The following is a 14237-nucleotide window of genomic DNA, read 5'->3' as shown; positions in this document are numbered from 1 at the left end:
CTCTCCCTCTCTCCTCCTCTTAAAAAGCCTCTCCAGAGCAACTGCTTCTCCTTCCTGGCGACCGCCTGCAAATGGTTAAGAGGGGGCCGAGGGGGGTGGAGTGCCTGGGAGGTTAGGGGTGCTCATGAAAAGCATCCTTCTAACGAGCCAAGGAGCTTCCCACTTCATTCTGCGGCTAGGGCGCTCGCCTTCCACCCGAGCCTTCCCTCAGCAGACGAGCCGTCGACTCCCGCGCCCCCCTCCCCCTCCTTCCCCTCCCCCTGCCCCGGCCTCCCTTGCGCTCTCCGCACGCACGCACAGAGGCAAGTTAATGGGGAATAAAGAGGCTGGAGTCCACGGCAAGTGCCTGCTCCTTACAAATGAGCCTCCAGGCAGCTTCCCCCCCGCTTCTCCTTGCCCGCCCGCCCGCCCGCCCCTCTGCTGAGGAGGGAGGGGCAGCAAAACGTGGCCGCTCGCTGCGTTGAGCGCGCTTGGAGGAGAAAGAGGTGGGGATTTGTAAGGAGAAGAGGAGCAGGGGCCCGTGCGCGCCTGTTGTTCCCGGTGTAATTTGCAGCCAATCATCAGTAGGTGTCCACATCCCTGCATCCTCCTCACCTCCTCGGCGCGGCTCAGCCTTCCACCTCGCCCCCTCCCTCCCACCCCCCCGTCGTTCCCTCTTCCCCCTCCGCCTCTCCGCTTCCCTCCCCTCCCCCAGCAACCACACACACGCAGCAGGCACACAAACAGAGAAGAGGGGGAGAGCGAGAGAAAGAGAGACTCCCCCGGCTGCCTCCCGCCCTCCCTCGCACACAGCGGCTGGAGAGACTGACGGAGCGCAACGCGCGGGGAGAGGAGACCACCGAGCACACCGCCAGCCGAAGCGCTCTCACACATTCACGCGCACACGCACACACACACGCACATTCAGTGCCTGCTCTTTCCTCTCAGCCCCCCTCCCTTCCCTCCTCCTCCTCCTTTCTCTGCAACAAGAAAAAAAAAGCCACTTACAGGTATTTGCTTAGTGGATCGGCGTCTTTATTTCTTTCCCACCAACCCCCCATCACCGCCCTTTACAGTTTGTTTACAAGTATCAAAGTTGTAATTGAGGAGCTGCCAAAGACACATCAGGATATTTTTTTTACCCCCTTCTTTGTGTTAGGGAGTGATGTGCAACTAATTAAAGGCAGACAGGCGGATTAGCGTCTGCAAATCCAAGCCCCCCCAATACAGAGGCTGGTAAGTGATTGTTTTTGGATCTTTTTTCCCTTTCCCTTTTCTTTCTTTCTTTTCCCTTCTCCCTTCCCCCCTCTTGCAGCTCTCTCTCTCTTTCTCTCTCTATCTCCCCCACCTCCCGCCGTCTCTTGGACCTCTGGGGTTGTTAAAGTAGATGAATGCTAGGCTCGGGCAATAAAAGGCGCTGCTGTATTAATTTATTAATTAATCTGCACCAGCCCCTCCTCCTGAATGTTAAATATGACCTTTGATCTCTCTTGTCTCTAGCAGAGCAGACATGCAATATTGAACATGTGCAGTCACATTGGCTTAAGCAGCAATTCTAATCGTGGACTCTTCGCTGCTTTTAATTATTATTTTAAAAAATTTCTAAAAAAAATCGGGCTCTAGTTTTAATTAAAAAACAAAAACAACCCCAAATCAATAGCTGCGTCTTAGACACCTCTTTCGCGCTCCAGAGATGCATCGATTAAACAATAATGACCTGGTTGGTGGGGACCATAATTTTCTCGTTTCTGGTACCAATAAACCTTGCAAGGGGATCGGAAGGGGTGTGTGTGTGGAGAGGCTGGAATAGTAGCAAAGAAAGCTTTTGTGGAGCAAAGCCACTTTAATGCTACGAAAATGGGGCATGAATGCTTGTTCTATTTAGAGCCTGTATTATTTTTTTTTAAAAAAATAAGAGATTTAAACATGAGCACTACTCTTTACTATGTGAATGGATTTGCTTGCACAGAATCAAGAAAACTACTTGTTTTAAGTAGTTGCTGTTAATGGGCATGAACTTATCGTTTCTTCCTTTCTTTTAAAAGTAGGGTTTGATAACATAGAATCTCTCTGGGGTAAGATTTTTGCGTTAAAGAGCAGGGAGAAGCCCTTCTTATTGCTACCAGATCCCCACAGGGAGCAATGGTTTCAATTTTTTCCTGATGTGAAAATGCAGAGGTGGCTCTTGTCTGATTAGGGTCTTTCCATGATTGAAGGACGCATGTTGATTCCTGTTAAGGTTGAGGTCCCCTTTTCTAGATTTTCTCTCCCATAATCTGAATTAGTTTACCCAAACCCTGCTTTTTAATGTTTCCCATCAGTTAGATGATCAAGGGCTCTTCCCCCGCCTTTGCAATTGGTAGGTTGAGCTAGAAATGGTTCATTAGTTTAATTATGAATGTAATTAGAATAATTGATAACTAATTTTCAACACTAGGTACTGGGCTGTGCAACTGTACCTGGGCCCTTTTGAATGTTTGTGGCAGACCTAATATTCTGTTCATATATAAAGACCGTGTAAAAAACAACTCGCCCCCCATGACTTTGATAAAACATTTTGACAGGATAAGGCATTCTGTAGTACGAAGTGTTGGAGCTGTATCTTGTGGCCAGTTAGATTTATGTTTAGTTTTCCCCGCTAAAGGTCGGAAGAGCAGCTCTCTGTGTTGCAAACTAAAATGCTCTCCTACATTTTAAGAATGGCCTATGAGGAAGAGAGGAAAGAATCCATTTAGTTGCTGGAGCCAGTAACCATTCTATTTTATAGCTAATTGGACAGGTAACCGTATACCTTGCACATCCTTCCCCCCCCCCAAACCCCTAATATGATGCATCGAGGAGATGAGGTGCAAGTGTGTGCATGTGTCCATCAACATACAGGTATGTAATGTTGTCTGCAGCCAACTTGGCTCAGAGATTGAAACGCATGTTCAGAGAGTAAGAAGATAGGCAACTGCAGGATCTCAGATCTGGAATTGCCTTACTTTATCACCCCATTCAGTCAACTCATATAATTGATTTGCGGGGAAGAACACCACCTTGGATGGTCCCCTTACACCAAAGGGACCTGGCCTTGGGACCCCTGTAAGAGAGCCAGCTGTGCTAGGATTCAAATGACCCTCAGACACAGAAGGACACTACAGCGGCAGCTGGCGATTCTCTAAACCGCCAGAATATACGTCTGTTTTCAGATTTAGGAAGGTAGTGGGCTCAAAGTAGCATTGTACTTGCTTGCAGTTTATACTTTGTATCGCCTGGGAAGACTTTCTTTCTCCCCCCCACCCCCCAGCACTCCAGTTTGCGAATTTCCTGCTCGTCTCCTGCCTCCTTCAAGGCTGCTTTCAGCTTTTTAGCACCGGCTTGCCCTGGCAACCCTTCTTCACACATTTCCTAATGTTCCGATGCCCTCTGGTTAGAGGACTCCGAGCCCTTTTCCACCCATCATTTGCATGTGTTTAGCACTCCGCTTGCCCCCTTTTCCCTTGGCATTTGTCAGCCCTCCCCCTCCTCCGCCCTCCCTCCTCGCCATTCCCAGCTATTAAAGCATTTACTCGGGGGGAGGTTGAGGGAAGGTAGCCAGGGGGAGGCTGCGGTGGTCGGATCACGGCTTTATTGATTGTTATGCAAACGAGCTGAGATTACTGATGTGCGTCTCTCTGCGTGTGTGGTGTGGTGTGGTTCCCCCCACCCCCATTCCTTTCCTTTCTTTAAAAACAACAAAACACGCTGCGTTTCCTTCCTGTGTACACCTTTGCCGAAATGACTTTCTTTATTTCAGCTGTGACAGTTCCTGGGGAGGAGAGAATGCCAGCGGAGAGGCTGCCTGAGACTTCGCCGTCTGCAGAGATGCACCCCGAAGAGGATTAGAGGGCAACGCGCTCCCCCCTTCCCTCCCCCCCCGACTGACCCCGCCGGCCACCCCGCACCCGCCCCTGCCCACCCGACGGCTCCAGTGGCCCTCCTCCCCACCCTGCCCTTCCCTCCCCTGACCCTCCCCGGTCCCCCCTTCCTCTCCTCCTCTTCCTCCTCCTTCCCCTCCACCCTGTTGCCCCAAGCCCACCCGCACCCCTTGGGCACCATGAACACCAACGTGTGCGTGGAGACGGGGCCCAACCCCGAGGCGCCGGGGCTGCCCAAGGAGAACCACCTGCCCGAGGGCGCGCTCAACAGCCTTGTGGATTACAACTCGGAGATGGAGAGGTACCGCTCCTTCGCCACCTTCTACAAGACCAACGGCGGGGCCTTCCCGCAGGCGGCCAAGATCGCGCGCATCACCACCCCTATCTTCCCCAGTGCCGCCGCCGCGGCCGCCGCGCGCATCGGCATGTCCCCCTGGAACTGCGACACGGCCACGGCCGCCGCCGCCACCGCCATGCTCTGGGGCAGCGGCGCAGGAGGCGGCGGCGCGGGCGTCGGCGGCCCCAACCCGGCGGCCGCCGCGGCGGGCGGCGTGGCCCGGAAAGCGTCCTCTTCGGCGGCGGCGGCTGCCGCTGCGGCCGCCGCCGCCGCGGCCTCGTCAGTCGCAGCGTCGGCGTCCGCTTCGCCCGCCTCTTCTCTGCACGCCGCCAGCAGGAGCGGCGGCGGCGGCGGCAGCCTGCACCATCGGAACGAGTCCCAGAGGCTGGGCAAGCCTGGCTGCGCGCCAGCCGAGCAGGCCTCGTTGCAAATGGCAAATAATAATTTCCTCTCCACCTTAGCCCCTGAACACTGCAGACCTTTGGCTGGGGAATGCATGAACAAGCTCAAATGCGGCGCTGCTGAAGCAGAGATAATGAATCTCCCCGAGCGCGTGGGGACTTTTTCCGCTATCCCGGCTTTAGGGGGCATCTCATTACCTCCCGGGGTCATCGTCATGACAGCCCTTCACTCCCCCGCAGCAGCCTCAGCAGCCGTCACAGACAGTGCGTTTCAAATTGCCAATCTGGCAGACTGCCCGCAGAGCCATTCCTCCTCCTCTTCGTCCTCCTCCCTGGGAGCCGCCGGAGGAGGAGGGGGAGGAGGCGGGGGAGGGGGAGGAGGAGGTGGCGGCGGCGGCGCTGGAGGAGGAGGAGGGGCAGGCAACCCTGCCAAGAAGAAGAGGAAAAGGTGTGGGGTCTGCGTGCCCTGCAAGAGGCTCATCAACTGTGGAGTCTGCAGCAGTTGCAGGAACCGCAAAACGGGACACCAGATCTGCAAATTTAGGAAATGTGAAGAGCTAAAGAAAAAACCTGGCACTTCACTAGAGGTCAGAGGAGATGATTTCTTTCTTCCCAGCCTCCCGCCGTCCCTCGTGAACCCCCTTCCCCCGCCTCTCCAGTGCTTCTTGTCTAGTTTCAAGATGCAGCATCCCTTTTCTGAAGCTTCCTTCAGGTTGTGAGGGGGGCCGACCCAACCCCCTCCTTTTTCTTTTTCTTTTTTTTGGCCTCTCCACATGATTGCACCCCGCATATTAGCCACACACACACATACAGAGAAAGAGAGAGCCACCACCGGCTTGGATCTATCATGAACCCAGTCTGAAAGGGATGATGGAGGGTGGCAGCAGGTCCCTCTGCCCTGTAATAAATTGATAGCATGGGACCTGGGAGTTGCCCTGTTTTGGTGGTTTATTTGGGGAGGTCCTAAGGCAAAGAAAAAGGAATCCTTTAATTGGTTTTTTGGTTTTTTGGAAATGAAAAGTCCGACTAAATCTCTAATATCAGAGCTAAGGGGTTTATATATAATTTCATGAAGTTTTAGCAATCACACTTCTACATAAGTTGAGCTTACTACACTATAAATCTGATCTGAACAAATTCTGTATATTTCATCTTTTATTATAAAGAGTTCCATATGGTGACATGTAAACCGTTTTTTACCTATGTGAAACCAATGGTGAAGGGTGGATCTTTCGAAAACCTGAAATATTTTGAAGACACATGAAGCATTTATTTTAATTTCTAAATCAGTGGTGACCCTTAGGAGGGACTTCCCCTCCCCCTGTATCTGCGGTGTGCATTTAGCTTCATTTTTTGGAGATTAGGACAGGGAACTTCTATTTTTTAGTTGAACCCCTGATTTTATAATTGACATCAGTTCAGAGCAAATTAATCTCTAGCTAATTCTTAGGGTGACTTTTTAGGGTTACTTGGGGGATATCTGATTCAAGAGAAACAATGGGTGGTATAAGGTAAAGGGACTAGTGAAGTATGCTAAGAATAACGTCCCTTTTGGCAATGCATCCTTACCAAATAACCCTTTGTGGTATGCTTTACAATCGGGTAAAAAATACATCTATGACTGAATATTATGTTTGATTGAAATGTATATACATTTATTTTTTAAATCTGTCTTCAGAATTGACAATGTATTGAGTATCACAAAGCTGTAAAGACAGGTTTTCAAGTTTGGTAGACATACAAACGACAGACAAGAAAGGATGTTGTGGAAATTTCAGTTATGTATTTAGTCTAGCAGACGGCAAAAAGAAAAAAAATATGTAAAATGACTAATAGTATTATTTTTAGATGGAAGAAAACAAGAGGAAAGACTTGTAATCATATTTAAACCCCTGTCATTATTAAAATTATAGTGTTGCTGGTTAGATGAACATATCAGATGAGACTGTGTGTGGTGGGGGGAGAGCTTATTTGGTACAGAAGAGTATTTTACTGGCTGGGAGATATAAAGTCACCAAAATTAGCAACACAGTGAGAATTGCAATTGTGACTAACAGGAGTTTTATCGTATAAACATATTTTTATTGGTATTAATGTCACCACCAAACTTAAGGTTTTCATTTTTTTTAAGACAACACTTGGATGCTATTATTTTTCTTTCACTCTTGCAAGATTGAACTATCCTTTTGGAAAGTTTAATAATTCAGTCTTACTATATCTCCCATAGCTGCTTATCGTGCACATATGATAACCTAATATCACATCAATGCAACAGTCTATGGATTATATTTCAGGTGGTAGAAATCAGTTGTACATAGATCTGCCTGTTGTTTTGGTTGCAAATGCACTCCTGTTTATTTCATAGACCATTTCAAATAATGTATATTGTGATTTTTACAATAAACAGTAAATGCTGGATTTGAACACTAAACCATAACTAAAAAAGATTATTTTTTTCCTGTTCCTGGTGGCATTAAGTGTAGTCCCTTGTGTAGTGTGATATTCCTTAGACTCTGTGGCCCCAATCCAGCTAACGTTAGTCATCACTAAGGTAAGGTTGCAGTCCTGTGCACATTTACTTGAAAATAAGTAGAAATCACTGACAACAGTGGGACTTACTTCTGAGTAAGCATGTATTGGTTTGAATAGGACATGCATGATTGGGCTGCATTGTCCTATTCAAACCAATGGAACAAATAAGTAATAACTAACCCAAGTTCTGCTTCTAAATGGACATACAACCTAATATTATCCATATTTACTCAGAAGTACATCTAGCTATGTTCAGTGGGGCTTGCTTCCTGGAAGGAGCATAGGGTTGATCCTTAGTTCTTGACTGAATGTCATCTTGTCAAATAAGTGTTTCCAAACCCACATTTTCTGAGACACTGGAAATGTTGGGAGTGAGGAAAGGGGTATTTAACCCTTCCTGCACTTACAGATATTCTTCAAAAGCATTCCCACCTGGCAGAGGGAAAACTATCCAGGAAGCATTAGCAGAGAGATTTGGCATCGAAGGGAAGGATTAAGCACTTCTTTTTGCCTGCCAGGAAGTGAAATGCCACCCCCCACGCTTAAGTGTTAATTGAGAAACTTAAGGTTGGGATCCCATGTTTCCTTCAAAATGATCCATTCTCAGTCACAGCTGACTTTAGCTGGATTTGGGGAGGGGTCATAAGTCAGTGACAGAGCATCAGCTTTGCATGCACAGGCTCCGAGGTTCAATCCCCGCATCTCAAAGAAGCACTGAAAGACCCCTGTCAGGAAAGCACTTCCAGTCAGCATAGTCAATACTGATCTAGATAGACCAATAGTCTGATTCAGCACAAGGCATCTTCTTGTAGACTGGGCCTGGGTTCCTTTCCATCAGCTTTGCCATCTTGTTTTTGCCATTTTGTTTTTGCTTTATCAACCTTTTCTAAAAGTTTGCAGCACCATCCTAAGTAACTTCTCAAGAAATAAGTTCCACTGAATTCAGTTGGACTTCCCTCCTAATAAGCATGCCTAAGAATGTAGTCATAAAGTGGGATTGTGAGGTAGCTTCTGAGAATGAACACCGATCCTGTGGGATTATTGAACAGTCCCATCAGTGAGGTAGTTGTGGGATGGGGGAAAGAAGCGAATGTATTAGTCAGGCGTCTCTAGGCACATGTGGTGAATTTTCTCTTTGCCCGACAAAGCAGTCCTGTACCTTTAAAAATTGCCCAAGCGTCATCTGAGAACATTGCATGTTAAAATGGCTTAATGTCTGTGGCTAGTAAAATGCATGGCTTTATTAGTACTTCCAGAACCTCCTTCCCTTACTTTTTAGTAGTTTGTCTCCTCCCCCACTCTCTGATACACACACACACACACTCCCTGTGCTGCCATACCAATATGAGGATGAATGAATACAAGATTCTCCCTTCTAGCTCTAGAGCTATCAATAGTGCACTTCCCTGTGGGTTGTAGCCAGTCACAAAGTATATTGTGGCACGCATGTGGCTAATATTCTTACAAGCACGTTACTTGCCAGTCAGAAAGAAGTTCAAATGGAATCACTTCCTATTTGTGTTAGGTTTCCCCCTTCTATATCTTCATGTCCCCCTCTTTCCTTTCAGTTTTAATTGAATAATAAAGAGTGACAGCATGACTGCCTAAAGCACATGTGCAGCAACACGGGTCTGGTTGTAAGGCAAGCAGCTGGAAGCATGTCAGAGAGTGACAGGGCCTACATGGCTGAACTGAAGCTTCCGCAGTGGTTGCAGGTGGGTGAGAATAGTCTCCCCGCTGAACTGGCTTCGTAGGCTTAGATTGGCTTGTGGTCGCTGTCAATCAGCAAATGGCCTAGCGATGATTTATTGCCGTCTAGATGGGCTCCCAATTGAAAAGATGCCACAAAACCAAGGTTTTCCGGCTCTGGTATGTGTTTTGAGAAGCTGTGAATGGTGCTTTCTAGTTCAGAAAGAAAATCGACTGGACATTCATTGCCAGGAAATCAAAGGGATGCCGGCAATGGAAGCTACAGACAGTGACTGATGTACAAAGCAAGGATGTGCGAGTGCAATGAGAGAACAGTCTTACAGAAGTTCCAAACTCACTGCACCAATGCAGCAGGGAAGGGGCAATTTTTGACTCCCTTCCCTTCCTCAGGAAGCCCTCTATGCCACTTGAAAATATGTCCATGATGGTCTCACAGCCCTTGGGGACATATTTCTGAGTAGCAAATAGGGTTTCCTGGGGATCAGAAAAGGGATCAGAAATTGCCACATCCCTGCTGCACTGGTGCTTTTAGTTGGGAAGTTCTGTTAGGCTGCTCTCTCGCTGCGCCAGCGCATCCTTGCTCTGTATGACAGCCACTGTTCATTCCCTTCTCAAGTTGTACTACTTTTTTCTCCCAGTTGCATTAACAGAACATAGTAATACTAAGGATAACACAGCAGTCCCAATCCAGAGCCTCTAATGTGAAAGCAGGGGCTCTGGAGTACAAATGGAGTGACAGGGGAGCAGGGACTGCCTATTCACCTTGACGAGCAGTGGCTATTTTGCTCACATAATCCAATTGCATGGTTGGAATGCTTCCTAGTTCGGAAGCAAGCGAAGTAGCCCTGGGCTCCTGTGGAGCCTTTGCTAAGCCTAGGATTGCAGCAGTGGAGTTTAAGTGGTTTGTTTGAACCAGCAGGTTTGCCTGGAATGTTGGAGCAAGAGCAACATACTGTCATATTTGGTGGCATTGCACTATGACACACTCTCTTATCACATGTTGGTATGCAAGTGCAGGAAAGTTGTTTCTTAAGCCTTGCAAATAAGTCCACAAATGTGACTAGCTCTCGAAAACATTTTGCTAGCCTCGTTCACCCTCACCAGTGTAGCTCATTTGTCAATAGTTTGAAAGGAAAAAAGAACCAACTCCCTTCCAGTTTATAAACACTGAGTTGTTGGTCTCTCAGAAGCAATTCTTACTAGCCACAAACAAACACAAAACTGGCTTTCTATAAACCAGACTATGTTGTTCAGGATTCCCTATACTTTTGAATGAAGTGTTGCCCGTCTAACATTTTTTTTTAAAATGGGTTTCATTTTTTTCTATATAAATCTCACCTAAAGAGTACTTTAGTGATTGAGTGATTTTTAAAAAATGAAACATATAATAATATGAAAATTCAATGCATGCAATTAATAGTTGTAAATACATAAAATAAGATTGATGGCATGTAGAGCCCTTTGCTTTCACACCCATCCACAGTGTTCATTTAGATTTACAGTATGTTTAAAAAGGCATAATAGTTATTTATCCAGAGAGACTACTTATTTGCCTCCCATTAGTGTACATTAATATAATTTCTACTGTAAATTACAGACTAAGAGGCATGGCTAACATTGCTGCTCTCACACGCTGAAAAACCAAAGGGTATGGTTTTCGTTGACTTTGCTTGCCATTATTTTATGTTTTGTCCAATGTCATGGATGTCAGTGGCACTGCACCTAAATTTACACTACTGTGATTCAAAACCATATCGCAGAGAGCTGGCTTTGCCAAGTTGGGCAATCTGGAGTTGGGTCATAACAGTTCAAAACTGGATTTTGAACAAAGTGCTCTGTATTTTTATCATTCTAAGCATCCATATTCTGTTTTCTACATGGAACCTAAATGTGGTTATTCAGCTTTCATGGTACAGTCCTAAGAGTGTCCAGAAGTAAGTTTCATTGGCTGACATCCTTACCAGTGGAGTGTGCATGCAAGGCAGCTCTGTAGAGAGCTCTGTCAGGAGCCCTCCCACTCTCCCGGTCACTCTGTGTGCGTGCTGTTGTAGCACAGGGCTAAAACTTCCAAGGGCCAGTGATGGGTTTCCAGTCTTGCAGAGTGTTTCCAGAGCATCAGCAGTGCTCAGAAGTGTTAACCCTGTGCATGCACCCTGTGCAAAAGGGTGCATGTAGGAGGACTGGGGGAGTTGTACGAAGGCTCCTTGTGTGTCCCCGCAGAGCCTTCTTTACATGTGCACTTGGTAATCAAGTTGACAGTCAGTGAATTTAGTAGGACCTGTGCCCCAGAAAGCATGCTTAGAATCACAGAATCAATATGTCAAAATGTCCCTTCAGGTATGAAGGCCACAATCTTGTGCATAGATGCTTGGGAGTAAGCCCATAGAAAAGAGTGTGTTTTGTACCACATGACTGTTAAGGGCTTACTTCTAATCTCACTCAGAAGTAAATTCCATAAATTCCCAATATGCTTTATCAAAATCAGTGACCACCACTTTGAATTCAGAATATGAGCACACTTGGGAGTCTATGAGCATCACATCTTTTTAGAATTTGAGTGCACAACTCCCCACTCCCCCTTTTGAAGCCAGCAGGGTCTTTGAGAGTTAGATGCCTGAGAACCAGAATCTGGCCTACTGACTGAAATGGAAGCAACAGGCTCTGATCCCTAAAATGTAGCATCATATGGTGTGGGCAGTTGGCCACTAGGGAGAACGAGGTTCTGTGTCCAGTGCATTTTTGAGAGACAATGTTGTGAATGTAACACCAGAGAGCTCTGTGGATGGGGTCAATTGAAAAGAGCCTCAGAGGAGGCATTTTCCCCTTTTGCCTTTCTAGTTGTCCGTTGCATTCTGTGATGGCAATCAGCTGTGTAGGGAGATTATGGGAGACTAAAATGGAACAGGCAGCTAACATGATTAGGGTAACTAACTGGAAAGTCAGCAGAAAAGATGGTCTGCTTTCTGACTTCTAGACTGTGCTACAGGGAGAAAGGTATCCAATCAACAAACTCATATTTGGTTGGTGGTCTGTCCTGAGTTGAACTAATTGTTATACTCTGTTAACAGTCAAATTATTGGACTATAGACATTACTCTGATATTAAACTCATATTCCATCTTTTTCAACCCATGGATATTCATTAGGGAGTAGAGACTTTTAATTTTAAAATATGGTCATATCACCTGTTGTAAAGATAGTTAGGGATATTGTTTTTGGTCATAGCAAAATTGACCTTTTTCTCCCCTTGAGCATGTTTACTGCTTAAATTGAGCTCTGTAGTCACAAATTTCACTATGAGTAGAGGCAGGTTTTGTTTTGTGTTTTCTTTTCGCAACATATGTTTAATTTTTGTTCCCTTCATCAGTGTGTACTATATATTATAATAATGTGTGAATCTTGAATTAATAAGCAGAATGTAGTCATTTAAGATCTCACTAAAGCTGTGAGCATCTTCCTACTTCAAGGCATATTTTCTGAAATAATGAAGCAATGCCTATGGCAATTAATGTGATTCCCCTCCCCCTGACTTTAATGGGAATGGGATTCATTCTAAACTTTTGACAGCATAGAGCTTCATCTCATTATTTCAAATATTTTTCATGGAGTCACTGGATCTTCAGCCATGAAAATGTGAGATGGGGCAGAAAAGAGATTTAAAATATTGCTGTGGATGTCACCGTGCATCTGGCAATGTCAAACCAATGGATTAAGCACAGCATCAGATCTATATAGTCTCTTTGCCAATCAGCTGTTCTAATGGCCCCCTGATCTTTAAAATCCTTAGAGGACCTAATATCCTCTCAAAGAGAGCTGAAATTTAATCCCCTTCATTCAGTTTTCTGTTGTTCTCCCAAATTCCTATCTATGACATTTTCAAACCAATAAAATCAGAGCAAACAAAAAATAATGATGTATACTAGATGTACAACACAAATGCATGATGTGTTGCATATATGTGTGTAAGAAGGTATATATGCAAATGACACCACCTTATCAGAAACCTATTCCAAATAAGCCTCATTGAAATGCAAATGAGTTCTATAGGAGTATTGTTTTGTTCTTTTGCACAGTTCCCATACTTGCCAATGGACCTCTTTGGGGATTGTGTCCACAAAATGCCAGACTCTCCCCCACTCATCCTTGTTTTAAAGGAAGAAGTGCAGAAACCTCTAGGAAATGCAATATACAGTATCTTTCTTTTGTAAATGAGGAACAAAATGGTGGAATCAGTTCTACAAATAAGTCCAGAGAAGTTACTAGCCCATAATGGTTTTTAGTAGCTTGTCTGCTCACACCTCTCCATTAGTCATTTCTTGCACTTAAATGTCCCCAAAGAAGAAAACCAACTCTCTTGCAGTTTATGAACTGAATACTTTTTGAACTGAATACATTCTGAATTAAATGGATCTTCTCTTCAGCCTCTGCCTTTATAAGCAGCAAGTTTCATTTGTCCCTTTTTGGTAAAATATACAGAAACCACTCAATTGAGCGGTACCCTCAAGGTATCATTTGTAAATGCATGATGTACTGCCATAGCTGAGATGGTTTAATTTCACATATGATGCTTGTGGATGTTGGAATCTGATTCTGAATTTTCAAATGACCTCTCAAGCAGTCAGCTGCCTGGGTCAAGACTGATCAGCTTCTCTGCGATATCAGCAGTTAATCCAATGGTAGCTAAAGGGGCCATGACATCCTGCAAGCACAGGTCCATAGTGACATCAGAGCAGGTCAACCAATGGAATCAAAACAGCAAACAAAAAAGACAGAGGTAGAAGAGAAGAAAGCAAAATTTGGGAAGTAGGAAATATTTGAGAGATTGGGGAATATACTGCATGGGTTCAGACAACCTGCTGAAAGTCTGTACACATGTTTCCGGTGGGCATGTCGTGTAAATCTGTCCACTGTTGGTTCCTGAGCCCTGTGCTCAACTGCCTACTGGCTTTTCCACCCACCTTCACTCCTTGGCCACAAATGTCTGATGGACGTAAGTAGAACGTAAGGCAGTGGACTCGGGAACTGACAGCTGGCAGATTCATACAACATACCCATTGGGAGTATGCTGAGAACCAGCGGCTCCCAGCTACTAGACTTTCAGCAGGTTGTCTGAACCAACCCATCGAAAGGGTGAGAGGTCAGAGGATGAAGTAGGAAGTGCAGGACAATCTGGAGGGACATTCAGTAATTCTCATGGACTATCTTACTTACTGGTCCTTAGATAATTTAAAATAGCAACAATCCAAATGGTTGATGGACAGATTAATGTCCAACTGTTAAACAATATACCGTGTTTCCCCGAAAATAAGACAGTGTCTTATATTAATTTTAGCCCCAAAAAATGCACTAGGGCAATTAGCGGTACATCAGAAATTACTGC

At 45.6% G+C, this 14237-nt stretch overlaps 1 protein-coding gene across 8 annotated transcripts in view; it reads left to right on the top strand.

The window, feature by feature from the left end:
* The window catches only part of CXXC4 (CXXC finger protein 4), a 110462-nt gene that overhangs the window by 35019 nt on the left and 61206 nt on the right, over positions 1 to 14237 (top strand). The window contains exons 1-3 of one of the 8 annotated variants that reach the window (XM_053256075.1): positions 499 to 563; positions 1139 to 1215; positions 3758 to 7047. In XM_053256075.1, coding sequence (XP_053112050.1) covers positions 4058 to 5335 — 1278 coding nt within the window. In that variant the 5' untranslated portion in view covers positions 499 to 563; positions 1139 to 1215; positions 3758 to 4057 and the 3' untranslated portion in view covers positions 5336 to 7047. Of the gene's footprint in view, positions 1 to 498; positions 564 to 686; positions 990 to 1030; positions 1216 to 3546; positions 3626 to 3757; positions 7048 to 14237 lie in introns of those variants that run through there. The other 7 variants (XM_053256073.1, XM_053256074.1, XM_053256077.1 and 4 more) reach the window with 7 other exon arrangements.

The sequence above is a fragment of the Hemicordylus capensis genome, chromosome 5 (genome assembly GCF_027244095.1).
Source record: "Hemicordylus capensis ecotype Gifberg chromosome 5, rHemCap1.1.pri, whole genome shotgun sequence".
In the NCBI taxonomy this organism is placed as follows: Eukaryota; Metazoa; Chordata; class Lepidosauria; order Squamata; family Cordylidae; genus Hemicordylus; species Hemicordylus capensis.
Note: the sequence above shows the minus strand (reverse complement) of the source record. Positions and strands in the feature narration are given on the sequence as shown.